Source organism: Corapipo altera, unplaced genomic scaffold (genome assembly GCF_003945725.1).
Source record: "Corapipo altera isolate COAL_440 unplaced genomic scaffold, ASM394572v1 22, whole genome shotgun sequence".
NCBI lineage: Eukaryota > Metazoa > Chordata > Aves > Passeriformes > Pipridae > Corapipo > Corapipo altera.
Genome location: NW_020884886.1, coordinates 14,044,882 through 14,072,388, shown reverse-complemented (window position 1 = coordinate 14,072,388; position 27,507 = coordinate 14,044,882). Strand labels below are relative to the sequence as shown.

The 27,507-nt window shown below is 37.7% G+C and overlaps 1 protein-coding gene across 12 annotated transcripts in view; it reads right to left on the bottom strand.

The window, feature by feature from the left end:
- TBC1D1 (TBC1 domain family member 1) overlaps positions 1-27,507 on the bottom strand; it is a 110,348-nt gene that overhangs the window by 21,226 nt on the left and 61,615 nt on the right. For 7 of the 12 annotated variants that reach the window (XR_003527572.1, XM_027642773.1, XM_027642774.1 and 4 more), the window contains 9 exons: positions 26,600-26,728; positions 24,466-24,552; positions 22,512-22,801; positions 20,650-20,778; positions 18,258-18,377; positions 16,950-17,089; positions 8,143-8,328; positions 4,705-4,866; positions 3,579-3,737 (listed from right to left, as the gene is read on the bottom strand). Coding sequence is in view for 11 of the 12 variants with exons in the window: in XM_027642773.1 (XP_027498574.1) it covers positions 3,579-3,737; positions 4,705-4,866; positions 8,143-8,328; positions 16,950-17,089; positions 18,258-18,377; positions 20,650-20,778; positions 22,512-22,801; positions 24,466-24,552; positions 26,600-26,728 (1,402 nt within the window). In the remaining variant the exon portion in view is untranslated. Of the gene's footprint in view, positions 1-3,578; positions 3,738-4,704; positions 4,867-8,142; positions 8,329-11,389; positions 11,509-16,949; positions 17,090-18,257; positions 18,378-20,649; positions 20,779-22,511; positions 22,802-24,465; positions 24,553-26,599; positions 26,729-27,507 lie in introns of those variants that run through there. The other 5 variants (XM_027642777.1, XM_027642778.1, XM_027642779.1 and 2 more) reach the window with 5 other exon arrangements.

Genomic DNA, 27,507 nt, shown 5'->3' with positions numbered 1-27,507 from the left:
GAAGCTGTCCATCTGGAAAGCAGCTTTGCAGAAAAGGACCTGAGGGTCCTGCTGGTCGCCAAGTTGAACATGAGTCAGCAATCTGCCATTGCAGTAAAGAAGGCTAATGGTATCCTGGGGTGTGTTAGGAGCGTTGCCAGCAGGAGGCAGGTGATCCTTCCCCTCTTCTCAGCACTGGTCAGACAACATCTGGAATGCTGTGTCCACTTCTGGGCTTCCCAGGACAAGAGAGATATGGCTATACTGGAGAGAGTCCAGCAAAAGGCCACAAAGATAATGAAGGAACTGAAGCATTTCAAGAAGAAAGGTTGAGAAAACTGGGACTGTTTTCTGAAGAAGAAAAGACTCAGGGGGATGTTACCAGTGTGTGCAAACACCCAGTGGGAGGAAATGAAGAAGGAACCAGGCTCTTCCCAGTAGTGTCCTCTGACAGAACGAGACACAACGGGCATAAATTGAAATACAAGAAATTACACCTATCATTTAAAAAAAACTTTTTTCGTATTGTAAGAGTAGCCAGACAGTGGCACAGGCTACCCAAAGAGGTTGTGGAATCTCCATCTATGCACATATTCAAAGCCTAAGCAAACATGATCCTGGGCAGCCTGAGCAAACCTTGCTTTAAGGAAGAGCTCCCTTCCAACCTCAACCACTCTGTGATTCTGTGAACAAAGACATTAAGGACTTCACCTTTGCAGACATTTTTTTTTTCCAAACACTTTTCGAAATGGGAATTTTTCACTTTTAGGAAAAATTCTCCACCTATCAGACTTCCTCTGTGAAACATCTCAACAGAGAAGAAATTTGAATACCTCTTTTGTTCTAATATTAAGTGGAGCTTGTTTTTTGTTTGCCCACTAGTTAAATATCACCCCACCCCTTAGCTCCTGGAATGCTGCTGTGCTGCCAGATAATATCAGAGCTCCTGTTTCAAGAAGACAAAGCCCGGGGCAGAGTCCTTCTGCCATCGGGTAGCTGCTCTAACCTGTCACATGGGACATGGCATTCAGTTCTGAGTAGGTGTCCCTGATCAGGGTGTCAGAGTTGAATGTTACAGAAGAAATATTTCTGGCTTTCAAATGAGAAGCAGCTTATGCTACTACAACACAGTCAAAAGGCAGACCTGCACTGCCTCACTCATGCAGCAAGGCTCCTTTCATGTAAGTCATGAAGAAAAGTGACATGCTGAGCAAAAATAAAAATGCAAAGAAGTTCTAAAAACCAGTAAACAGAGGAGAAGCAGAACTGATTTGCTTCTGAGTGCCCTGGTGCTAACTTAACTAAGAAATTTAGCTTTTATTTTGGAGCAAAGACCTCTGTTTTTGCTGAAAAAAGACTCTACCTACTACTTTATTTTTCAAAATGTAATAAAACAAAATATAATTTTCTACTGTGTTTGGCAAATACCCAATGATGGATGGTTTCCTATAATGATAGCATCTAGAAGTCAGTTTACCCTACCTTATTGAGAGCTGAAATCATTTATTGAACATGACTTCAGGACCTGAAATTCCCAGTGACTGCAGTGGTTGTGCAGGTGGGCTCACAAAATAAATACATACAAAAGTCTTCAGAGAGTTGTGGCTTTTTTCCTTGTCCATGTAATGAAATAATACCATGAGATGTAAACTAGATCAGGAAAGCAGCTGCTGTACCTGACCTCTGCATCCAGATGCACAGTGCTGGCCTCATTTTCAGGAAGCACTACTTATAGCTGAAGATGCATCAGTTCAATTAAGTGTGAGCAATACTATTACAGCTTAGGCTCATATTGTGTTAGCAAGACCTCTTTAACCTAATTTGGGAAAGGTTTTCAAACATTAGAACCATATGTTGCAAGAACATAGGTTTTTATTTTAAGGTAGAAGTGTATGCTTTCAGAAGGATTCTTAAAGGTTTAAGAGATAGCCTGAAGGAACACAAGTCAGAACATGCAAATTCCTTCTAGCTGCCTATGCTGTCTGTTACCACGCAGCACAGCTCTATTTCAATGTGAATCACTAGGAAGTCTTCAGATTCTTAATTTCATCTTGCTGTAATGACAAGGCCCAATCCCTCCCTCAATAAATGGGCTGGCAAACAGCACCTTTGCAAAAACATCTTGCATGAAAACCACCATGAAGTTACCAATTTGCCAACACATGCAGTCATTTATTTCTACAAGAAGAGCATATGGGTAAGATAGGAATGTATCTGTGTGCAGGACCAGGAAGAAAATATGAACAGTTTGCTGAGCCAGTAAGCCACAGTTTGCTGTATGAGACAACCAAGCTCAGACTGACTGTGCTTCCTACTGTCCAGGAGTCATCCACCCCCCTCCCCTCTGCTGAACGTGTTCAAGACCAGCACAGACCTGTTCACCTCTTACTGAACTATTTCAGTGCAACAGAATCCCAGCCTTCACTGGCAGGGCTCTCAACACCTGGTATGCTGGACCAATAGGTACTTGCTAGTAAGTGATCTCTGGTTGCATGTAAATGCCTCTCTCAAAAATAAAAGACTGTTCTGGCACTGTTCAATCCAGGGGAATTCCTAGAATTGGTATGAAAAGTCTGAAAGGAACAATTTACCTATGTACAACTGCCTATTCCCAGCTGGTATTAAGGCTCCTTTCGGAGTGTTATTTTCCCAGCACCAAGTCGAAACCTGGCAAGCCTGTAAAGCAAGGGAAAGTGAAGGTGGCATTGACCTCCATCCCTTCCACCTCAGCCCACGTCAGCTTCTGCAGACACACCTGTTCCATCAGATTCCTGTCTTCTATGCATTGCCTTGATATTTTGACTCACTTTACCAAGGATTGCAAAAAAGGAGAAAATACTTGCTTTACTGTACAAATCTTAGGTCACCATCTAAACCTGACAAATCTTCTAACAGTTCAGTACCCACTGAAAACAGTTTGCACATGGAGCTTTTTACAAACGGGTACTCCCAGACAGCCCTGGGTATAGGTAATCCCTCAACAGGCAAGAAAGGGGGTGGAGACATTTGCAATGAAAATGCTCAAATACTTTTTGAGTAGTTATAAAAGGCAGAATCATGAGGTGTCCCTCATGACTGTGTACTACTGCTTTACAGAAAAGATGTAAAAGAAAATAATGCAATAGGTATTAATCATTCAGATCAGGCCAAGTACAGCTTTCCCCATAAATTTTTGTCATTCTACCACATGACATTTGGCTACTTGCATTGCATGACTTCCCTTGATGGAGTTTTTCATGTCAAGTTCATTCAATCAAACTTTGTGATTACAGTCTTAAATTGTCCCCCACAACTTCTCAGACCCAAACTGCAAACAGTTCTAACATGCTCTGGAAGACATTCTTTATTTTTTGCCCTTATTAGGGAAGACCACAATGAACACTGAGTTCAGTGTGGGATTATCTCACACACAAGAGGTGGGATCCTCTTGGACAAACATCATCTCCTGGTTTCTCATTTACACCAGATGAAAAGCAGTTTCTTACCAACAATCTGTTATTAAATGGTGAAAGGCTTTTTGTGTGTTACCTTATTTTATTTAAGTATCTTCCAGAGACCATAAACCCCTTGTTTTAATTTCAGACCATTACTGTACTTACCTAGGTCAATAAGTATTGCATGCTGTTGGGAAGTTAGCTGTTTTAGGAGTTCTTTATAAGGTGTGTCCTTTGGTTGTTGCTTACTTGGAAACTGATGTTTAAGATGGTATTGCTCTGCTAGAAACTTCCATATCTCCCCACGATGGTGACGTGGTACTCCTGATGGAAGAAAGTAATTAAACCAGTAATTTGTACTCCTACTGAGGGTTCAGCTATAGTTGAGTTAACAGGATCAAGGAACTGAAAATCTGTATATGCTAGACAGGCAAGCAGATCCCTATCTGATACCTCCAGTGAACCATAGAAGCAGATCAAACTACAGTATAATGACATATAGTCAGGTGCAATATTTAAAATATTAAACTTCTGATAGTGGTTAATTCTTGACACTTCCTTTACAAGTTGGAAAGCTTTGTATAGAACTATAACAAGCTCCTTGGAGTAGCCATCTTCACCACTGGCTACATACAGCACTCAGCATGGTCCTTTGGGACTAACCATGGCACAAATAACATTGAGCAATAACCCAATTGCTTAGAACATTTAAAGAATATCCTTAGGTTATATTACTTTTGATGCAGTGGAGGCGCTGTTCGCTCAGCCCTGCAGCTGTGAGGAAGACTATAAGTGGTATTTCCAGGTAAAATGTGTTGTTAAACTCAGAGAAAAGGCAGTTCTGCAGCGATATCCAGGTATACTGTCTGTATGTAGACATGGTACCCAGGCTGGAACAGAGAATTCCCAGATAATAGTGCAGAGGGCTTCCTCAGTTATTTACACAGTAATTTCTTTGGCATTATCCAGGCATTTTTTCTTTACTTATAACTTTTTATTTATAAAATCAGATCGCAACAATTGTAATACACTGAGGTACTGTACAACTCTCCTGTAAGGACAAACGTTATTAAAAAATGAATTAGCTCAGTAATACAACTGCAGCTACTCCTGATAGGGACTGGTATTTGCATTCGCACAGCCATGATGGTACTGAACGTTGTTACTTGTTTAGGCAGCAGCCCAAGGAACAGCTCTAGTGAGAACCTGGTTATAAGGAGTGGTCACCCTATTCCTTTTCTAATACAATTTACGTGCATTTCAACAACTCAGCATAACAAACTGTGCTTACCTTGCGCAACAGCAGAGTGTATTTTTTCCACATCAAATTTAATCTTTGACCTTCCAGGTGTACTCAACATTTTTTCCCAAATCAAAGTTACATCTTTTAAGCATGGTGTGATTTCTTCGTAGTCAAGTTTCAGACGTCTGTTCTGCAAATTGTTTTCTGAAGCTAGGAAGTGATATCATGAATGTAGCAGTCAATATTATTTACTATTTTTAAAATGGATTAATTTAACTTACAACTTCCTATGAATATGGTAAAGCTTTTAAGTTTTGTTTCTGTGGGGGCATTTTAGTATTATAATGATCTGGAAAAAAATGGTTTATTAATGGTACTCATGTAAAAACTAAATAATAAAGCATCTTTTGTGACAGTGGATGAATTTGTGGAGGTCGTAAGACTGAAAAAATAGGAGAAAAAAAGTGTAGTTCAGATGAGATAGAAATATGTCAGTCATCTATTCTTAAAAGGATGAAATGCTGAAAGAAAATGTTATAAGGAAATCAAGATGAAGTTACAAAGAGAGCACTGAGGAGTGACATAAACTGAGGATATTTATGAAGAATTTAACAAAACAGGTATTTCAACTTTTTAACTAGGCTGTAACGTGGCTGAGGACTCAATGCACCTAGTTCCAGGACAAGAGCAGCTCTCTACTTGCAAAAATGAGTAGAACAAAAGTTCAAAAGACATTAAAGTCCGAAAAGGTTCTACAGTATTAAACAAAAATTAAGAAGTATTTCTCCTACAAATAACCTGATTTGAAACTATGTTTATGAAATAGTGTATCATGAAGTGACCATGTTTTTTTGATTCATTTACTTCTTTGTTGTGATGATGCATTGCTGTAATGCTGACAAGATGCTTTTATTTTGAGGACATTCTTGACATACATCATAAGCCTGCTGCTACTTTTGATGATTTCACAGTATGAACTCACAAAATCACACTCCTATGCATTTCAGTCTTGAGACAATGTATGTCAAAATGATATTGTATTATCTTTTGTTAATTTAACTCTCTACTGTTTGTATATTCAATTTCTTTATATAAATTTACGAAATAGTTAAAGATCACCTGAAATTTACACTGCTCATAATGACATTATCAACATGCTAAACGCAACTTGTTCTGAGATCTGTATCTGCAACTGAGGTGTTTTAGACTATTGAATCCTGAGAGTCACGAAGGGTTACCTTGTCCTGTACTCCCACTGCCTAAACAAGTTTCTATATTTTAAAAGCTGAAAAAGAACCGTTTATATTTGGGAAGTGTATGTCCTCATCCTGTAGTTGTTTTCGCATGCAAATGACTTCATTTAATGAGGTTATTCATGTGAGTTATGAGGTTACCCAAGTGTTTGTAAGATCTGGACTTCATAGTCCATGTAAATACAAGCCCTCACAGTTTTGTCATCACTGTGTGTCCACACTGAAAGCGATTCTCTCTATCTAAGCTATTTGTCAACTTCTTCACATTTTTGTCAGGTCAAATACAACACAATTATAAATCAGAATATTAAAAAACCCTTAAAACAGAGGTGGTATTATATGAAGATAATTAAAAATTGTATTTAAATTTCAGTTTATATGAAAACAAAGAGAAATCTTTCAATGTTTCATTTTTTGCAAACAAATGTTTTCTGGTGCTTGGTACCTTTTCAATCTTTTCTGCTTTATTCAGTCTTCTTATGCTATATGCAAAAATGTGACAGTGGGAGTGACACATGAGGACTGAGATGAGACTGTGCCTTTATCAACAACCTTATTTAGGTTATAACACTACCCAATTCCCAATATCACACATAAGCCCTATCGGTAAAGACGCTGTGCTCACTGCAGCACAGTCATCTGTTGTTTTCAAGTATTGTCTCACCATCTGAGATCTACATGCAGCGGCTACTTAGGACAACTTCCTCACTCCATAGTGCATACAGCACAGCCTGAGTCTTCAGTCCTGCCAACACCTGCCTCATTCATTCATTAACTACCTTTTAGACATGCTCATCTTTATGTATCTGTAATGGTTTTGCAATTTTTTCTTTTGGGCAGACAAATCTGGAGCATTTAGTTAAACTTGTTAAAATGTGTACGAATATTAACGGCCCGAAGTTGCCAAAAACTTGACTGCAGGTTCAAGATTCAGACCATTGGAATACAGAGAAATTAAAAGAAAATCGGGAGTATAAATACACAAAACAGAGCAAATTTATTTCTAAATGCCATAAAAAAGTTACAGAAGTTCATTTACAACAGAGCTATTCTAAGCTAAAGGGATTGTATAAATCATTGCTCTTGGTACCTCTTCTCCAGATGGTCTTGGAATTTGAGCCAAGGACACTGTCCATTTGGTATTCACTGCCATATTTTATTTTACTGGATTAACCAGTACACTTGCTGGGAACACCTGTGGAGTTCTCAGAAAACTCAGGTGTCAGGTGTTCTTCACATAGCAGGGTGGAACTAAGAGAGCTATAGCGCTGGGAGCAAATAGTCTACAGGTGGGCTAAGTGATTTGGCAGGCCATATCCAGTGTCCAAGAGGTGTGTTCTCTTTCCAATCAGGAGTCTTAGTCCAAGTTTAAAGAAGGATTTCACATTTGGTGTACTGACCTTGTCACACAGCTGGGCCCTCTCTCTACACAGTTATTCTTCTTGGAAGACAACCCTTCCTCAAGTTTACACAAAATTAAAGAAGAATTGCCATTTTCATGTCAGGTACCTCCCCTTTTGAGGGTCCAGATGCTTGCTACCTTCCTGACATAAAATCAGCCAGATAAACATTTCTGTCTTCATCATGCATATCTTCAAAGGAGAAGCTCTCAAGGGCAATCACTTGTGATTCTGCATGCAGCTGCTCTTTATGTGTAAAAATTGCCACCAAAATAGATTTGTTGCAGCTAATTCATCCACAGAAAAATTGTGGTTAAGAACAACTGCAAATTACAGTTTCTCAAGTGCCTTCTTATCACCCTTTGGACTGATCTAAGTGGGTACTACTGTAGGCACCCGTAGTTTCAAGTCCACAATCAGCTCCTTAAGAACTTCCATTCAGCCTCAAGACTGGCTAAACACAACACTGCAATGACCAATACTTAGACAAGCACCTATGGATGTGCATGTAGAAAATAATTCAGTTCATGACAGAGATAGTGCTGAATTCCTTGTGAGAGCTTCTAGACACCAGCCTAAAAAAGCTCAGCCACGGTAAAAATAAAAGAGGAACCCTCAAGATCAAGTAAACAAATAATATGGTGAAGTGATAAAAAAAAAGTGCTAATTTTCATCTATATTAATGAGTGTTGAGGGAGATATTGCTGACTTGATTAACCTGCATGTTCTTAAAATGTCTCATTGAGGCTTGGTGCAGTCCACTACAAAGGCCATAGAGCAAACCAAAAGGTGAATTTCTTTTGCAGTAGAGTGTAATCAAGAACTTCACCAACCTTGTAACTTCTGGTTTTCCTTCTCCATTCTGAGGAGCAGTATCTGCTGGATAATTGCTTTCTTCCACAGCTCACGTAGCTCCTGGGGTGTCCGTTTCCTTTCTTCTTTCACTGGCCCAAAGGGGCCATCTTCACACACTGGTTCCAACGGAGATCTGGGTGGAAGTTCTCCCAATTCACAGTAATCTTTAAAAAAGAGAAGCTGTTGTGAACTACTTAGATGTCATGAACAGGTGAATGAATGGACACAATTTGAAAGATTGCATATACATATATACACATACACATCTACATATATACACAAACTCATAAACACACACACACTCATATATATAAGAGGTAGCAGCAGTACCAAGCAAGGTATCCCAAATGACAGTTTCGAGCAGATTTACAAGCTGCTTCTGAATAAGAATCATATTGGCCAAAGTCTAGAACAATTTTTTCTATAACCTGATAAAACCATTGTACCACACACCAAGACCACAGCTTGCTAATTACAGCTTTACACACAGAGAACTAAAAAAATGAAAGTTTGAGAAATTACAAAAACATAACCTATAGCTGAAACCTGGCATGACTCAAATAGCTGATAAATCTGCACCAATAATCTCTGAAGTGTGTTTAACAAAGAAAACACACACCCTTAGCTGCACAAACACACCACCACCTAAGGCCATACAATGGGATGATTACAGGTTCTTAAAGTAAATAGGTGGAAAGGGACACAGGCATTTAAGATATGTTTGTCTTAAAAAAACTTTGTGTTTTTAACCATATCATAACCTTCTGCACTTTTTCCTTTGCCTTCAGCTGGTCTACCACAAAGTATCTTTTTGTCAAGCATGCAAGGTAATTCTAAAAAGACTGAAAACACTACAAAAGAAAGTGAACATTAAATAAATCTCAGGCAAATTGAAAAATCATTTATTTTTAGGGAGAAGGTATACAATATTGTTTTAAGTCAAGTAATGAATATAAGAAGCATAAGTTGTAATACTTTGTTTTCTTAATATCTTCTGTAGTATCACTTAATTTTGTTGTTTTATACAGCTTCTCTGAAGGTTCAATAGTCTTTGATATAATCTGTATCTAGAAGAAAAATTACTCAATTCACCAACTTTAAAATTAATGGGCAAAACAACTGATCTCTTCCTACCAAATCCCAAATGGAAGGCCATCACAACTGCACTTCTTCATTCAAACAGAATGGCTGTGAAATGGCTCCCTGAGCTATACATGCAAGAAAATGCTTTAAAGTTAGTAACATGAAAACCATTCCCCAGACTCTCCAGCCAAGGAAAAGTACATCTGTGCATGCTATTTCAAATAGCTCCTGAAGAAGGGGAATTCCTGAAGCAATTATTCTGGTGGTAGCTCAATGGTCCATTTCTTTATCACTGACTAGCATAGTGATAAAGATTTTGAATAAACACACACCCATCATCTCATCTCTTCAAAACTAACAAAATAGGAAGGTTTTCACCTCTTCAAGTTCTGCTCAGAATGCCACTAGATATTGACTCACACGTTCATATGCAAATATTCTTGTTTGTTTGAAGGCACTCACAAAACTGAGCTCAGATGACTAAGAATGGAAATGTTTACAGCTGTTGCCTTCTGCATTTCTGAGTTTTGCCACTGTCAATCTTTTCCTCTCAAAGAGTCAGACAGAAGTAGGGTGGGTTCACATACCAGCTCTTTCCTTATACAACATTTATTTGCTTGTCACCACAGTTAAAGTCACGGGCTAAAATAAACATATAAAAATAAATGCAACATTTTCAGCTAGCAGAACCATTTAAACCTTTACAAACTTGCACTTTGGATATAAATGTGGATACTCATATTTCTTGTACCTACAGCATTTCAGAGAACAACAAACATCATGGGAATGAAAATTAGGCAAAGATCAAACATTTGACACTTTAATGGCAATCACCATTTGTTGCAAAGAAAGTAGGAAAAACTGACAGGTGCACTCAGAAATACAGCTGGTTATGGAAAATATAATATAACAAGAAAACTGTATTATATTCCTTAGGAACTGCAAAACATTAAATTTTTTTCTTTAAGATAAGTGGAAAGATTTCTCTGGGGTAAGACCAATCTGCAGTTGTAACAGAGATTTAGGCACATGTCATCGGGTAGAGAAGGTACACACACTTGATAATTCTCAACTTTTATTGACAATGAAAGGAAAATTATTTTTATTTGACTTCTGGCTTTGATGTAATTGTTATTTTTTATGCACATGCTATACTGTCAGCAATGTTCTGTACATTTTTATGTAGAATTTCTACATTTGTAGCTTTGATCCCAATTTTCCTTAGTGCATATTAAGTAAGATTTTAAGGAAAATAATCTAAAGGATAATGCTGGTAGAAATCCCTTCACGGCTAGGCTTCACGAACGAAGATTTGGGGAGAACTCCCTTAAGTTGCTTGAATAAAATAGTGAACTTAAAGAAATAAAAAGACAATCTTCAAGGGAACGTTTCATATCCTCTAAGGCTGCACAAAATAATGGCACCATAAGAAAGAGGAATAAACAAAAATGGTCCCCAAACATCAACGCAAAAGGTAAAAGTGATCCAGGTAAGAAAACCCTTATCTACTGTACTCTATCTGTGGTCTATTCATGTCTTAAATTCATGTTACTTCCCATAGCACCCAATAAAGAATGCATGTGCATCTTGGGGGAAACAAATCTCTTCTCATCCTACATATTCTCTCAGTGGTTTATAGATCTCTTTTAGATTCAGATGTGTATTCTGGTTTTTTGTATGTATATATGCACATATGTTAGAAAATAATAGACTATGTACAGATACAGCTCATGACTACCTACTCGAAAAAAACTCCCCAAAATTCAAAAAAACAGGCTGGCAAAACACATGCAAGCAAATGGATTAAACACATCTAAAATCTTCTGGCCTTTAATGTACACATCCCACTTCCTCAGTATAAATTTTATGGAATGGTTTTAAAGTACCAAATTAACAAGTTTATCAGAGATGCTACTCACTTACAGTCCTGCAGTGATCAACCTGTGGCAACACCTGAACTGCTGTAAAGCATTAATTACTGAAGACCACGGTCCTGTTTCCATTTAGGTTGAAAATTTCTCATCTGTGACTGACTAACCTGATAAGATCAGTATTCATTAAAAGAAATAATAATTAAGGTTATAAAAGAAAACAGAAAGGTTAAAATTCTATAAGCTTAACAATTATGATTATCAACGCTACCTCTAATTCCTCCGTGAAGAGTACTATGCTTGATTTTGCCTTCCAGATGGCAGTTCCTTTTCTACCTTTTCTTTTTCTTCTTATCAGTTGTGGACATTTATCAGAAAGTCTAAAGTCTACTCTGATAAAGAGGAACACATTCAAAACCTGCTGTCCCTCCCATCTGCATGCTGGCATGAGGCAGGATTTACAGAACGCAGAATGAACCTGTTTAACTGCTCAGGTGGCCTGTCGGAAGTCTGGAGAGTTGCATCAGCTGTTTGGCTGGTAAAGAACGGGGGAAGGTGGAATGTGAAGGTAATCCCTCAAAGCAAAGTAAAAAACCCAGACATTCGGTAAGTCAACAGTAACCCATGTCCATGAATACACCCAGCTTCCAGATGCAGAACAGACAAGAGTAGAAATACTGTAACAAGAAACGGAGTATTGCATTGTTATGCACAACCCAGTATGGAGGGTAGCAGAGAAAGCAAGGCTAAACAGTAGAGCAGTTCAACTGAACGTAACTAGGAGCTCACATTCCACTGAACCAAACAGCCATGTGTTAAAACCCAAGCAATGTGCAGCCTTCAGAACTTTTATGAGATTAGTAAGTGCACCTAAACAGGATCTGAACACTTCAGTGCACACTGAAAGACTGCTTCCCTGTTCACTTGCCAACCTTTTGTTGACTCCTATTCCATGTTTGACCTGTACTCCTTTCAAATATATTGCTTCCTTTCCTGCAGCTTCCCTATAAAATTCTACCATCGTACATCGTACTCCTAAAAGGCAACCGCACTTCTTTCAGATTCGGGATTTGGCAAGTTGACTCAATAACTACTAATATATTTTATAAATATGCAGGTTATTTTCCATTGGAGGTTCATACTTGGACTACCCTCACCACAAAGCACATAAACAGATAGGTAGGTGCTAACTACAGCTGGTTTCAAGAATAACAGTTCTTCAAATCCAAACTTTTCTTCAGCACTTAGGTGCTGAAGTTGGATACCTCTGTCAGAGACTGAAGCCAAATTAATTTTAATTAATGAATCAAGTTAATTTTCCTGTACAGAGATAATTGCACTTTCTAAAATAATTCTTTTTTTTCTGCAAGTAAAGCTGTAAAATACTATGTAGTCCTTTTGGCTAAAGTTCTTTCTTTTTTCATCTGAATCTATTTTTTGACTACTGCTAAGTAATACCAGGCATCTCATTCCTCTGAATTGCAATTTCTTTCACTGTTCAACAGGTAACTCCATCACACACTGCCCACTTCAAAACAAATCCCCATTCTCCAATCTAAAACTGACACAGCTGCTACCGAAATCTTGCTGTCTACTTCCAACACACCTCCCTCAGCAAGAAAGCTCTAACAAACACCATCACTTTCCCACCATGTACTTCAAAAACTATTCACACTCCCTTTAAATCTACTCTGCTGGGAGTTTCTGACAATCTGCAAAACAGTTCTCTTACTATGACAAGTTCTGAACAGTCAGTATGTGAAAATTGTAGTGAAAATCGTCTACTGCACAGATATTTGTAGATGCTGAATAAATGTATGTGAATATCTTGCTGCACTGCAGTGCAAGGTGAAGTTTCATAATCAGTCTACACTGACGTTAAGTGTATCCTGCTCCTAAGCAGGGTAAGAGCACCCACCCTCACCTTCCAGACACCTGTTCCTTCCTGCTCTACTGCTCCTGTAATACTCCGAGTGGGACCAGAAAACTGGTACAGTTGAAAATCATGGGGTTTGAAAGTGTCCATACTTCAGCTGGTTTAAAATGATTACTGAGTTGTTAGATTCACCTTTTTACCAGTGATCAGAGAACTAAAGAGTCCTGGACCATTTGCCAAAGAATGTGGCTCTTCTTAAGAGTGATCCCGCAGAAGAAGGAACATCTGGCTGAAAGTAGGGTGGGGAGGTATAAAGGTAAAAATCAAATAACTGAAGACATTAAGTAGGAGAGACAGAGCTTTTAAAAAAAAAAAAAAAGACGACTAATGAAAACCTTATTTCAAAAGAAATACAGTATTGTAACAGATCAAAATGTGATCCATTTTGTGAGTGACCTCTGCTCCCCTTTTTTTATCTTTCCATTTTTCAGGACTCAACACTCATTACACTCCCACAAATAAACAAAAAAATATCCGAGGACAAGACCCTATCTCTCAAGGTGGCAGTGAGAGAAACGCTGCCCCCTGGTGCTCCACATCACTTGCAGCATCACAGCCATTCCATGGGAAGTGGCTAACGGCAGATGAGGTTGGGTAGTCTGAACAGTAGCTTGCCACAATAGAACAAGCATAATTTAGCACTCCATCCCCCAGCTATCAGCTGTAAAGCATTAAAAGTCCCTACAGATCATCTCACCTATGCAGAAAATCCTTTTCAGATTTTCAAACTGGAGATCAGCCTCACCTTGAGGCTCACCAGAGATCTGGCTGCTCTGCCAGGCAGCAATTGCATAATAGTTCTCTGATGTGCTTAATTGTAAGGTTATGTACAGAAGCAGGGAAAAACAGTGGGGGGAAGGGAAAGTGGCAGCACCAACAAGCAAGAGGTGGCCAGAGAAGGGCCTGTACTTGGGTCATGGTTCCTATAACAACCAAAAGTAACTGTCTCTGTATGAGGCTTTCTGTTACCTCAGAGTGCTCACCTTGCATGAGGCATGCCTGCATTAGTCCAGTTGTCAGGCAAGGCAAGAATCTCAACTGGCAAAAAAAAATTATTTTCCAGTGTATGTATCTATTTGCAATATTTTTCTTTAATTCTACTGATTTAGGACTGTTTTTTATTTTACTCCCGAACTAGTAAAAAATTAACACCCTCCTTCATGTATAGTAACACCCTCTTTCATTTTAAATAATGGTGTCTGCAAAACACAGTGTGCTCTCTGCCTGGTAATACATGATGCAACCCCCAAAACACAGCCAGCTACCATTTTTCTGCTGCTGAGCTACAGGAAATGAAGTTTAACTATTTATGAGCACTTCCTAAAGAAGTAAAGGATCAGAAGCGCAAGACAGTGGGACTCGAAGTGCTGTTTAGGCTGTTCAAGCTTCATGTGGAAATTCAGATATTAGAAATTTCCTAAGTTCAGAACCTGGAAAGAGTAAGCTCAAAATTTCTGCAAAAGCTATGTACCAGTGGTGAGTCTTCTTTTCTTTTTTTCTTTGAACTTTTAGTAAACACACCTTCATATCCTGCTGTGTAAACTACACAGAGAGTAGCAATGAATATGATCTTGAGATTTAGCTCACCTCACTTGCCTATATAAATGTAATCACAAATGTCAGAGTCTAGGTTTTTCTGTGAGTACAAAGCTTAAAGTTGTCTCTATCTCTTGTGACAGCTTACACATGCATATTTACTCATTACAAACCAAAGAAGTTACAACCACTGAGCAGTTTCATTTTGTTGACAGTGCCTGCCCACATGTGCTCATAGCTATGTATACATAGTTCGGACATACTGGTGGATTTTACGTTTAGTACAAAGTTTAGTAAAGCAGCCTAGGCTAAACTCGAAAAACTTTATCATCTCTGACTCACAGAGATCTGTGTCTTTTGGCTGAATTACCAGCTTTTAAACCAGTCTTCAGCTTTTTTCCTTACTGCTCTCCTGCAGAGTACTCTGGAGTGGGGTGTTGGCTACTGCACTTGAATGGAAATACTGGTCGATGGAGTCAGAGCCTATAAAGGGATGATGTTCACAGATGTTCTTATTTCCCTCTCTTCATGCTTACTTCTGCAGAACAACAATGACAAACTATTGTATCTTTAAAACCTTCTTTGCCCTCTCTCCAATTTGGCTGAACTTGATCTTTTGGTGATACATCAGCTGTTTATACAAGTTAAAGGAAATTAGTCCAAAAAGAGCAAGAAAGACTTAAAAAAAAAAACAATATGAAAGAAAAGCAAGATGATAAATGATAGGTAGTTACATTTACTTTGGAACTAGAGATGTTACTTAGTTAACTGTGCTGGTGAGTCCAATGTAAGATCAGCTCTCTAAAAGGCTACAGAGACTGGATAATGAGTGAGTATCCATTACTACCAGAAATGTTCCAGGAGATGCATAAAATTCCAAATGGAAAAATCCAGTATTCATTATAAATAATTTTTAAAAGCCTCAAACCCTAACATTTAGTCTTCTTCCTCTGTTCATAAATTGATAATGTGCACTGAAACAAATACAGAAAAAGAAAACGAGTGAAGACCAAATATTTTAAATTGCTCCTCCTATTAATAGCACATCCTGTTTTCCATTTTGGCCACACTTGTTTCTCCAACTATTCTGCTTACCCAGCTGTAGGTTGTTAAGATTTTATCTTGCAGCTATTATGTCTCAGAGGAAATGCTTGGATAGGCAATTTAGGTGGGTTTTTTTCCCCCCATTTAATATGGGAAGGTTTTGTGGCTTTCAAAACCAAGTAAGACTATTTCCAGTCACAGAGATGCATCAAACCTGTAAAAACAGTAGTTTTACAGAACAGCTGAGGTTGAACAGGCCTTTCACATGCCTTTAAGTACATGAGAGCATTTCACATGTGTGTTTATACACCATGCTCTTGAGATCAGTTCACTTTGAAGTACACTAAATTTGAAAGGCACCTGTGTCCATATACAGCTTTCCTCACTGTCAGTCAAATTATATTGCAAGCATTGCATTGACAGAAACAATTCTGTTATGTGCTGTGTCCAATTAATCAAGGCCTCACTTGAAGATGCAAGAAAAACATCTCAGTGACATTAGGATGGTTACTTTTCACTGCATTTACTATCATGTACTGTTCCTGTTTAATAACACTTTTTTTTATTTCTTATACAAAGGCCTTAGAGATTAGCCGGAAGTTAGAGCTTGCAGAGCTCATGCTAAGAAATTCAAACTTTACTGAGCCAGAGACCATTACCTACAAGTTTTTGTCAGGCATTCTTGGTCTCAGCGTGTGCTGTACTGTTTGTCTTACATAAAGTAGGATGCATAAAATGATGCACCTGCATGCTCATGTGCAGTGATTTTCCTCTAGTCTGTGGTTCTTCATCTCTAAAGAATTTCAGGAAATAAATATGAGAACAGTGGATAACTATAACTCAAGTGGCAAATGTCACAGATTGGAGTAGCACACATGAGGAAAATTCAGCCTGGTATGCAGAACTCAGAACTGAGGTCATAAAAGGAATCTAATTCCTTCTGCTAGGCCTGGATTTATCTATTATGTACTTCTATACTGCAGCAGAGAAAGATGAAATAGAAGCATCATCTTTTCTTCAGAGCAATACTCGGTGATACATTTTTTTTCCCAGAACTCATTCAAATAGTACACATAAAAACAATTTCTTCTCTGGCTAGTTAATGCAACACAATAGGAACAATGTTACATATGAAGTTGAAAAGTAAAAACTCAACAGCTGATGAGCTTGGCATGACCAAAAGGCAGGTGGGAAACTGCGATGGCTCCAAAAGAACACCAGACAAACATGTCCACTCAGTAGACAAACTGATTCACACTTCACAGACCACATACAGTAATCAGTCCATGGAAGCAAATAAACCCAGACTTATTACCATCATATCGGCTGGGAGAATCACATGCTTTCTGAGGGGTTGCCACTCGCAGGAATATCTGCTGTCTCCACGAATGCCTTCGAGTCCTTACAGGGCTGTCCGCATCAGCAGCCTGCTGGCTGTGTTTGGATTCGTAGTCGCTAAAATTGCAGAACATAAGAGAGCTCATGACTAGGTTACCTGAATCTGCTAGTAGCAGTGACACAGTCTGCAGAGAATACAGTAACACGAACCACCAACAAAGCAGTGCAGTGTGCTGTGCACATGCTGTGGCAAGCTCTTCGTGTTAGGTAGGTGAAGCTTGCTTTGTGGCAGCAGCTTGTACAACACTGCAAACATCACTGAGGTTCACAAACAGGAGCTGGCAGCTCTGTGCAATCTGCTTTCTCTGGTTTTAATTAATTTTCAGTTTTCTTTGCAGCAATGTAGTAATCACAACATATTAAAGATACATACACAATAATGTAGCTTTACTGTTATGCTATTTACATGCTATCCACAAAATCTAGCAAGTATTCATACAAGACACAAAAACTTGCTGATAACTTTTATCAGCACACATCAAGGGGCTTTATAAACACCAACTAAACTTGTAACCTTCTGTGAACGGGGTATGCGATATATTCTTTCCCAACACAGATTTGGAACAAAAATTTTAACCTTTGTGTTCACAAGGCTACCTTTGAAATAAGCAGCAAACTTGGTAACAGTGTCCAGGAACCTTCGGTATTACTCCTTTGATGTAATCCACACACTCCATACAGAGGTTTTTATTCAGAATATTAAATGAAATCATAAACAGGAACTCTGTTTTCCTATCCTACTAATAACTTGCACCTGTTACAACTGGAAACAATTCACTGCTTTATTCCAGCCATTGGCTAAATGGTTGCATGTCTTCGTTGAAGCTGAAAGGGGTAAATGAAATTCAAGTAGCTCTGGCAGCAATAGGCAGAAGCATTTTACAGGTCATCCTCTCCTCCTGGTCTGAGGACACTAACATTGCTCAGGATGAATCACATATATTTCCTTAACTGAAAACTGTCCTTTGTCAGGAATAATCACAGGAGTACACAGATAGAAGTTGTATGACCATTGCAACATCAAAAATGGCTAAGTTCTATTGTCTTAATGGAAGAGCAGTCTGGGATAGCTTCATCCTTTTGACAGCAATTACATGCAGAATACATATACATGAACTGTTGCACAAATCACGTTTTGCAAGTGAAAGAAGCATTTAGAAATATTTCAGACAAAGAAACCTTTGAAAATACAGTTTTATCTCCAGGCTTTAAGGAAGAACCCTACCTTGTTGTGCTCCTAAAGTCAGAGGTGTTATTTTCATCTACAGGAGCCAGAAATTTTAAGAAATTTGGCACAGAAGAGGAAGAATGAAGCTTTTTCCTTAAGGCAGTACGGTAGGAGATGCTGAGAGTGCAGTTGGGAAAAGTATAGTTTAGAACAAAGAAGTATAAATCCACAGAATAAAAATAATACACATTTCTAAGTTTCAAACGAAAAACGCTAAATCCTGAAGGCCTGAATACCAGCCAAAGTCAAAACTGAAGCTGCTAACAAAGTGCTACTTTGAAATACATATTTGTTTGGGAAAACTAATATGTTCCAATATATATAAATGTATTTCCAGTACAGTTATTATTCTTTGCTGTATCCCAAGATTTCAGTGCATGTTTCAAATAAATTTCTTTAATCTATTAAGAACCAATGCCAACTTTATCATTGGACATTTACTTAAATATCAGTTTCTGTGACTGACTAAGTTTGGGGGAAAAGGTTAAGAAAAGTTGACAGTGACAATCTTTGTGCTGGCAAAGGAAAAATAAGACTTTGGCAAAAAACATTTTGTAAAGTATTAACAGGGTTTTATTCAGACAAGCTTGGAATTTTACACTTAAAAGCTGAGCCTTCTGACTAATCATTCAGGATTGTGGCTCTATTTATGCAACAGACAGGAGTACTAATCAAATGTCATGAACAGTCTTCTGGTCTTTTAACATAACAAGTCCCAAACATACTCAGGAGAAGGTTAACAGAAGGAAATAAGAACACTTCAGACAATGAAAAGTTTTTGCATGGAGTGAAAACACAGAAAACTACTTGGCTGATGATACTGAAGACTGTTCTTCAGAAAAGTACACAAAACCATGTAAGTAGGAGAATTTACTCCTGAAAAAGTAAGTTTAAGAAATAATTGCTTCTAATAAACCGTAATGATATATCCGGATGGCCTTTAGCTCTGTTTCCTGAAGATGTGAATGGAATAGGGAGGATACTCTGGGATAATCACCAGTATGAAGCAAAGCAGGTTCTTTAGTAGCTGGTACAGAGACAAAGATAAGGCTGTAGCATGGTGTGCCCTGCAAACAGGGTTCACTTACAATTCCAGTGTAAATCCATCACAATTACATGGTAACTCCACTTACAGAATAGAATCAACTCATTAACCCATTTGATATCCCTATCAATTTCCATTTTCAGTCTTGTTGCATAGATGTTCAATATGGTATATCCTTAAATTACAAGGAAAGGGAAGGAGAAGTTCCATCTGTGTGCACAGAATCATTAACGAATCAACTTGGAAAAATGTACTTTTGAGAAGTTAACCTTTGGGATTAAAGTAAGTCTTACTAAACTGAAGAGTATATCAGGGCCATATCCTGCCCTGAGCTATATCATACTTCTGAGGTAAAGTTAAATTAAGGGATGCTAGTTAGTACTCAGCAAATACAACTGAAGAAACTGGTGAAACAAGGTTCTCAGTTGACTACTTTCCCAGGTTCAGAAAAATCAGCACCTTGGAGAAACAGGAAACTTTCACCCAAGAGAACAAAAACGAACAATAAACAGCAATAGCAACAAAAACTGCTTGCCAATGGCCAGTGACTGTTGGCAGAACTTCCAAGACATTTGGTTTCATCAGCCTTTTGAGCTAAAATAAGCAGTTTTAGCTCAAGGGGTTAAGAAGGGGTTTCGCAGTTCAAGATTTTTAGGGAGCTACTTAATTTCAGATTCTCAGGGAAATGAAGAGTTAATGTCCTTTTCTCAATGTTCTCTATATGTATTTTAATTCTATGAAAGGAGACATAGAGAAGTGTAATTTGATATTGCTGAAAGTAACCAAGACAAATACGTAAACTGATGGGTTGAGGGTTTTTTTGGTCTTGGGTTTTTGTTCTATGAGGAGTGGGGGTGGTGGTGGGGATTGTTCGTGGGGGGGTTTTTTGTATTGGCTCTCCATAGTCCTGCTACTTCTTGCCCCTTTCAGTCAACTTGGTGAACTTGCCTTTAGTGTCAGGCACAAAATAATATATGTTACCATAAACAAAGCAGAACAGAATAGAATGATTCAGGAAGGACAGAGTGAGCTCAGGCTCTTGGCAACTTATCCCTCACACAATTTAAGGAGTGCTGCTGTCTGCTGCATAACAACAAATTGCTTTGGAGCAACTGGCTCTAGAGAGCGAGCCGGTGTCTGAAAGAATTTTATTGATTAAAACAACAAATGATGTAATTAGCTACTATATTCAGTAGTGGAACAGTTAAAGGGTTCCCTCTCCCATAAAAATCTACCAACCTTTGGTCTATATTAAATTATTTTAACTATTTATGCTATAGAATTTCACACTTATAACACGGTAAAATAAATGCTACCCGAAACTATTTGCAGGTGCTAGCTCACCTTTTTTGTGCAAAATGCCCACTTTGTTCTCCACTTGAATTATGCCTTAGATATTTAAAAAAGTTGGGTGAAGAGGCTGAGGGATTAAGACGAGCTAGAGTAGGAGAACGTGCAAGTTGACCAGAAGAACTTTTAGATTCGCCAACAAATTCGTTCAAACCATATAGGGGGATTCCAACCACAGTGATGGAGTTGAGGTAGTACAAAGAAGAAAAGAGTAAGAAAGGAAAGAAGGGGGGAAAAAAAAGAAGTGAAATTCCTTCTCTAATCTTTGAAAAAGACCTGGCATATATAAATGAGACATTTCCTATATTTTCACAGTTCATGCAGTAACTTAAGAACACGAACATTTTAACCCAACTAGCAAAATCCCAAATAACACATTTACGGGCTTCATCAAGGCATTTCAGCATATGACTAAATTAAAATGCACAAAAACCTGTCACTAACTGACCCATTTCTTTTTCCTTGTATGTGTTTCCCCTTGATTTCTATGATAAAGTCAGGCATATGATCAAGAGTTCCAATGGATAAGAAGTGAACTGCTACAGGAAGAACTGAATTTATTTCTACTTTGAAAACAATTTATGAAATGAGGTAAGCTGTTCAAAAACACTCATAAAACAGTCAAGACTTTTAAAAGTCTGTAATTCCAGTGATTTTTGAGAACTTTAAGTATATTTGTCTTCTAAGTTTTCCATTTCCTCTGTTTCTGTACATTTGCTATGAAATGGAAGCAACAGGAATTTCTTTTGGATTTGAGTTATGTGAGGAAGCAGGCACACTCAGGTCTTACTAAAAATCACATGACCAAACCCAAATAGAAATAATCAAGGAAATGAAAAATATACTTAATTTCTAGCTGCATTCCTTTAATAAGGTAATAAGTCATTAAACTAGCAGCTACAAGCATCAGGGAAGCTCTTGTGAAGATAACAGACCGACAACAAGTCCTAAACTGCACTAGAAAAACATTCTAGTACTTTAAAATTAAAAAGGTTCAAAAAAGGGACAAAGAGGCAAGGTAGGTTATGTTTTCTTTCAAATACTATAATTCTCTTTTTTTCACTGTCATCACCCATTTCAGGCATGTTCATTTATTGCCCTGCCTCCTGCAGGAAAAAATGAGGTGGAGCACATAGAGATTTCCTACGAACTTGTGTAAATGAGCAGTGTGGGCAGTAAAACAGAAGCCTACAGACAGAAATGTTTCCATGGTAATTTGAAAAAGCTAGATAGAAGGGTGGGAGAAAACTGACATAAAGTTAAGAGTGGACTAGAGATGCAGAGGCATCCACTGAAGGAGGACAGCCTGAAGAATATTAGCACTAAGGCAAGCAATAGCTTGTTTTGGTGAGTAAAATCTAAATATGCTCATTGAAAAGCTAGACAGGAGCCTCACCTCTACCAATAACTAAGCAATTTATGTCAGTTTAGTGTGCTATTTCAAAGTCACATATGAATTCACCAACCAGTAAGGTTTTCAGGATCAGAAAGGCTACTGGATTTTTCTCTCTAAATAGACCACAAGAAGTAGCATTTATTTATACTGCTCACAGATAAAAAAAACCCAAAAATTAATGCTTGCACAAATATAACCGAACTGCTTAGGAGCAATCCTATTGTGCTTACAAATAGTTTTGTGACATATACTATGGAACTACTCATCTCATGTCTTCTCTTCCCTGTGGAGCAAATAGGGCTAAAAGTCTTTTTAAACAGAATACCTACAAACCTCCAAAGAGTGACACACCACTGCAACACATTTCTTATCCATTAAGAGGACATACCTGGTATGCAGTCATCATCCCCAAATATGCCCTCAACAAATGAAATCATAGCCTGCTTTTAATAAGTCTTACTTTCTTTTGTGAGGAGTCTCTGTGCTCACTGAGTGATACCTCATAAGTTTCCTCTGAGGAACAGACGGTGATGTTTCAACAGGTACCAGAGATTCCTGGCTTTTAGTTGGCAAATGGCTTAGCGTGTTTGCTCGCCTCCGAAAGCTTTGCTGAGGTAACGTAACAGATTGATCAACAGGACAATCCTCTGTGATGCTGGAGAGATCACCCACCGATCCACTGGTCTTGACAGCGCTTCCTATAGGAAGGGTAGGAAGTCCGTCTTTCTCCTTTTCACACAATGGTGGTTCCTAGCAGTGCAAGATATAAGGTTATCAATATGTGGGCTTAGAATCCAGCTTTGACATTGCATTAGCATGCCATTATTCACATCCCACAGAGACCTACTTCAAACATGCACATTTTTATCAAGATAGCTCAAAGAAAGATGTTTGATGTTTCATGTCTTTGTTATTCATCACCGATGTCAACAAAAAAGTCTTTATTTTCCAGAGAAAAAGTAATTTTGAGAGTAATAGTATGTTCATTACAGCTCAGAAGAAATGGGGTCAAAACAAAAGGATTAGGGTTTGGCTAACAGTGAAAAGGGTGGCATTGCAGAGTACTGTACATTTAGGATGCCATCTAACAGTTCCTTGTCTAGCTGAAGATTCACATAAAGAACTTAATCCTAGGACTGGATGCCTGTTTCAGTCCCAAACCATGCATTTTCTTCATTCCCCACCTTGTGTGTTTCTGGCAGTCAGCCATTCTTTCAAAAATGTAAGCAGAAAGAACAGACTCTTGATTACATGAAGTCAGGAGTCTACAGGTGCTCAGGCATTACAGGAGAATCAACAGCTGTATATCAGGTCTGCAGAGTTCTATGCTGCCTCCAGAGAAGACTGGCTTCTTCTATGCGGTTTGTTTGTATTGTTTTATACAGCTTTCTAACCACACAAAGGGAGAAATTACTCCACTTCTTGCTTATGTTTCTTATGAATGCAATCCTGCATTCATCATATGTACTTTCAAGGCTAAAACCAGCCAGATTAGCATGGCCAGCAAGGTAATTACAGTATTTTTTTTTGCTGCATATTGTTGCAGTATCCAGATGACGTATATAATATTTTATTTCACATATAGACACTCATTCAAATAAAACGTACGTTATATACAGTAAGAGGCATTTCTAATTCAAATGGAAACTCAATTGCACTTCTCTTGTTTATAGCACGGGGGACAGAATGAAAAGCTTGAAAGCAACTTGAAACTTTTGGAGAACAGAAACAGATTTACTATGTGTCCCATCTTGCCAAAAAGTATGGAAATCTCCAGTGAAACTCTACAGATAACAGCATCTTACACATCACTGTTGTACTGCCATGTGACTACTATTCTTAGCCTGAAGCTCTATTACTAGACTAAACTGATAATTTTTTCAAGTTGTCCCTCAGAGGAATTGCACACATTCTAACATTACATAAATGAAAAATGATTTGAATAATCAACTTGCAAATTCTAAAAAACCTGAATATTGCTTCAGGCTGGGGGAAAAAAAAAAAAGAGAAAAGAAAGGAAAGGTAGTGGTTGATCCAAGAAGATGCCTGTAATGAATGCCGCCCTGTCACTCTCATAGGGACTCAGCACAGGAATAAAGACACATCATTTGGATCAGCAAGCAGCAGCAGAATTCTTACAGATAGGAAGAAAAGGACATACCTATCCTCCCTACTCTGTGATATTGTTTTATCATACTGTTTGGCTGTTCTGTAGTTTCTTTCTTTTCACACACAATCAGGTAACTTGTCTACTGCCAAAACCCAATCAAAAAAATGCAAGATGTTGGAACAGAACAGTTATATGAGCATTTCACATCCGATCAATTGTTTCGGAACAACTAATATTATAGTCTTTTATTTCGACTATTATCTGAAGTTTCTAAATATGTACAGTTATCCCAGGCTTTACTTACTTTATTTGTGCTGCTTAAGGTATTGGACACAGAGCTGTCCAAATCCACAGAACCAGAACTGTCCAATGGACCTCTGGCTTTACTGCCCTGTAGAGATAAAGCACACTAGCAGTTAACATTATGATATATGGGGCATATGAAAAAGAGATTTGTGTAGCATAGTCAGAATATGTAATTTTCAAAGACAGTATCAAATTTAATTTCCTAAAATGCCTAAGAATATCCTTTGCCCTTATGGGAAACAGAAGCTTCATTCAGGATAGTCTCTGACAATTTAAAGGATCCTGTAGAATTAAGGAATTCTCATTGGCAATTATGTGTTTTTACTTCTGTATTAGGTACTTCTTACAAAGATATAGAGAAATGAAAAGGATGTCTATGACAAAGGACTAAACCCATATGAATTTAATACACAGCAAAACAATTTCTGGTGTTATCATTTCAGTGCCTACAAATCAGAAAGCATAAATATTTCTGTATAATATGTTCAACAATATCTTTGCATAATCTGATTAATGCTTTTATGTAACCAAGAAAAATATCAAGAAACCTAGTGATGGATTCTTATGTGCTAACAGAATTATGGAACTTCTATCTTCCTAATCTTAAATGTTTTATTTTTTAATGCTCTTATGTTACGACATATGTTCTCTTTGAACTGTTATTCCAGGTAAAACATAAAATGTTATCATTATTCACAACAGCGACTATTCTCTCTTCGAAGTTCAGTCACAACTTCTGGCTTCAGATCTGATCAAAATCAAGAATTTCCATCAAAACCAGCAATGACAGCGAAAATACAACCAATATACAGCTGTGCTTATGTGAAGAAAAGCTTATGCCAGTCAAGACAAACTGGTAAAAATTAGAACAGTACTATAGTTAATGTAACAACACTAACATTATGTGTCATATCCCAAACACATGCACAGCAGGATTTTATGGGGGTGAATTCCAGGAATACTGTCTGGGAAGTAATAAGGGGAGATATTAAACTAAAATCCTCTCTATATGCATAATTATGACAGGGAGACCGTGCTTTTGCCATTATTTGTTTTATGGGAACAGGTTAGATATGTCTGAAATAAGCTTTGAAAACCTCATTTTGTCACTACAAGTTGCATGTCTAGGAGCCAATAAATTAGACTAGATCTTGCTTCTATATAACTTTTTGCTGATTACAAATGAGAATATCCAATTTCTGTTCCTGAATATTTGTTGTTTGGCATTCTGTCACAACTTTTTTCTTCTCAAGGGAGAAGGTCTGATTTTTTTAATCCTTTGTCAGGCAGAAGTCTTTCCAAGTTTATTATTTTCCTCAGACTTTTCCTATGAGGTGCAAAACAAAAAATATTTGAATGAGAAGACACTCCGTAGGTTTAAAAAGTGCTTGAACTTGACATCTGATTTAATTTCATAACTGCTGCTGTATACTTTCAGCAGATAATTTCAGCGATCTGTTTATGATAAACAGATTTTCATTTACTCATCATTTTCCTAACATGATTTCTTGGGAATCACTATCACACCAAAGCTCGAGTTTTTCCCACTGATCCGTATTTCCAGACACTGTTTACAGAGAATTTTAGCTGATGTAATATTGCATAAATGCCTTCATATTCTTAGTGCCATCTGAAGTTCTTTACATTCCTTGCCTTCAAATAATCTGTGGCATTTAAAAGTTCAGATGCCTCATTATTCATCAGTCCTGTGTCACTAATAAATACTATCTCATTAGGAATGCTTAGTCAGTTGCTTAATAATTTCCTTCTACATAAATAAAAGTGAACAATTATAACTACTTTTTAAATTTCCTAAATCCTAAAGAGAAATAAAACAATAATCTCTTTTTTTAAGTCCTCATGCTCAACTTCATATTCATTTTTTGAAATGCCTATATACACTATTTCTTATCTAGGAATTAGTTCACTTCATCCAGGACTTGGTATTCTCTCTATCAAAGCCCTGGTTTGTTTTGTCTTCTTCTATAACGTACATTCAAATATTTTTGTCACTGTGCCTTTAACAACTTCTGGAGTCTAGCCTGGAAGAATAACAAATATGACTTTTCTGTCATTCAAATAAATAAAGCAATGACTTTATGTTCAAAGACAATAAACATGAAGATACTTACACGTGATAAAATACTTTCAAATGATTCTGTCAGAGACCTTTTTGCTTTGTTCTTTAACATATCTAATCTGAATCTCGGAGCACTGCTGGACACCTCATTTACAGCATTCTCAGCAGGAGGCTGTGAAGTCTGCAAACAGAAATGCAAAATGCTCAACAGCATGGAGCAGAATTTCAGTGAACAGGCTGAAGACTTGTGTAACCTGAATCAATACTTTCTCCTGGTGTCCTTGGCTTTTCATGCCTTTTTCTCTACTGATACTTGTACTGAAGTTTAACAAACTATCCTAACATAAGATCAGGAAATCTCTTAAAGGAAATGTGCTGAGTGTAATAGCATGCCTCAGAAGAATTCGTGTTTTGACAGGAATTTATGGCTCTGTTGACAGTTTTTCTTTAGTTCCAACATACAGTTGTACAAATTCTAAATGTTTAAGTGTAACGGATTAGAGATTTCTGATGGGCTTCCTTTTCTTCAACTAAGAAATTAATCAAAATGGATGAAGCTCATAATTATTTGGAACTCTCAACCATCTCCATTATATTAAAATGGGGCTTTCTAAGGGCCAGGAAGATGTGTAACAATCAAGTTCTTCTATATATTTCACCAGTAGAAACTTTTCCACCTTAAAGCTAACAATCAATTGAGAGTTTTACTTCGTAAATAAATATTTCAGTCAATTTTTAGTGCTGTGAAGATCAGTGTAGCAAACAGAAAAATGATACTACGATGGAAATATTACCATCCAAACCCAACACCTGCAGTAGAAAATCAGAGTTTCGTTTTCAATGATATTTTTTAGGGTTCACCTTCAGGCTGCCAGGTACCGCAGCCTTCTGTATTTGTCCCTAATTTCAGAGACTGAATGTTTGATCTATGCAATTACTACTACTTGGGCAGCTGAATAG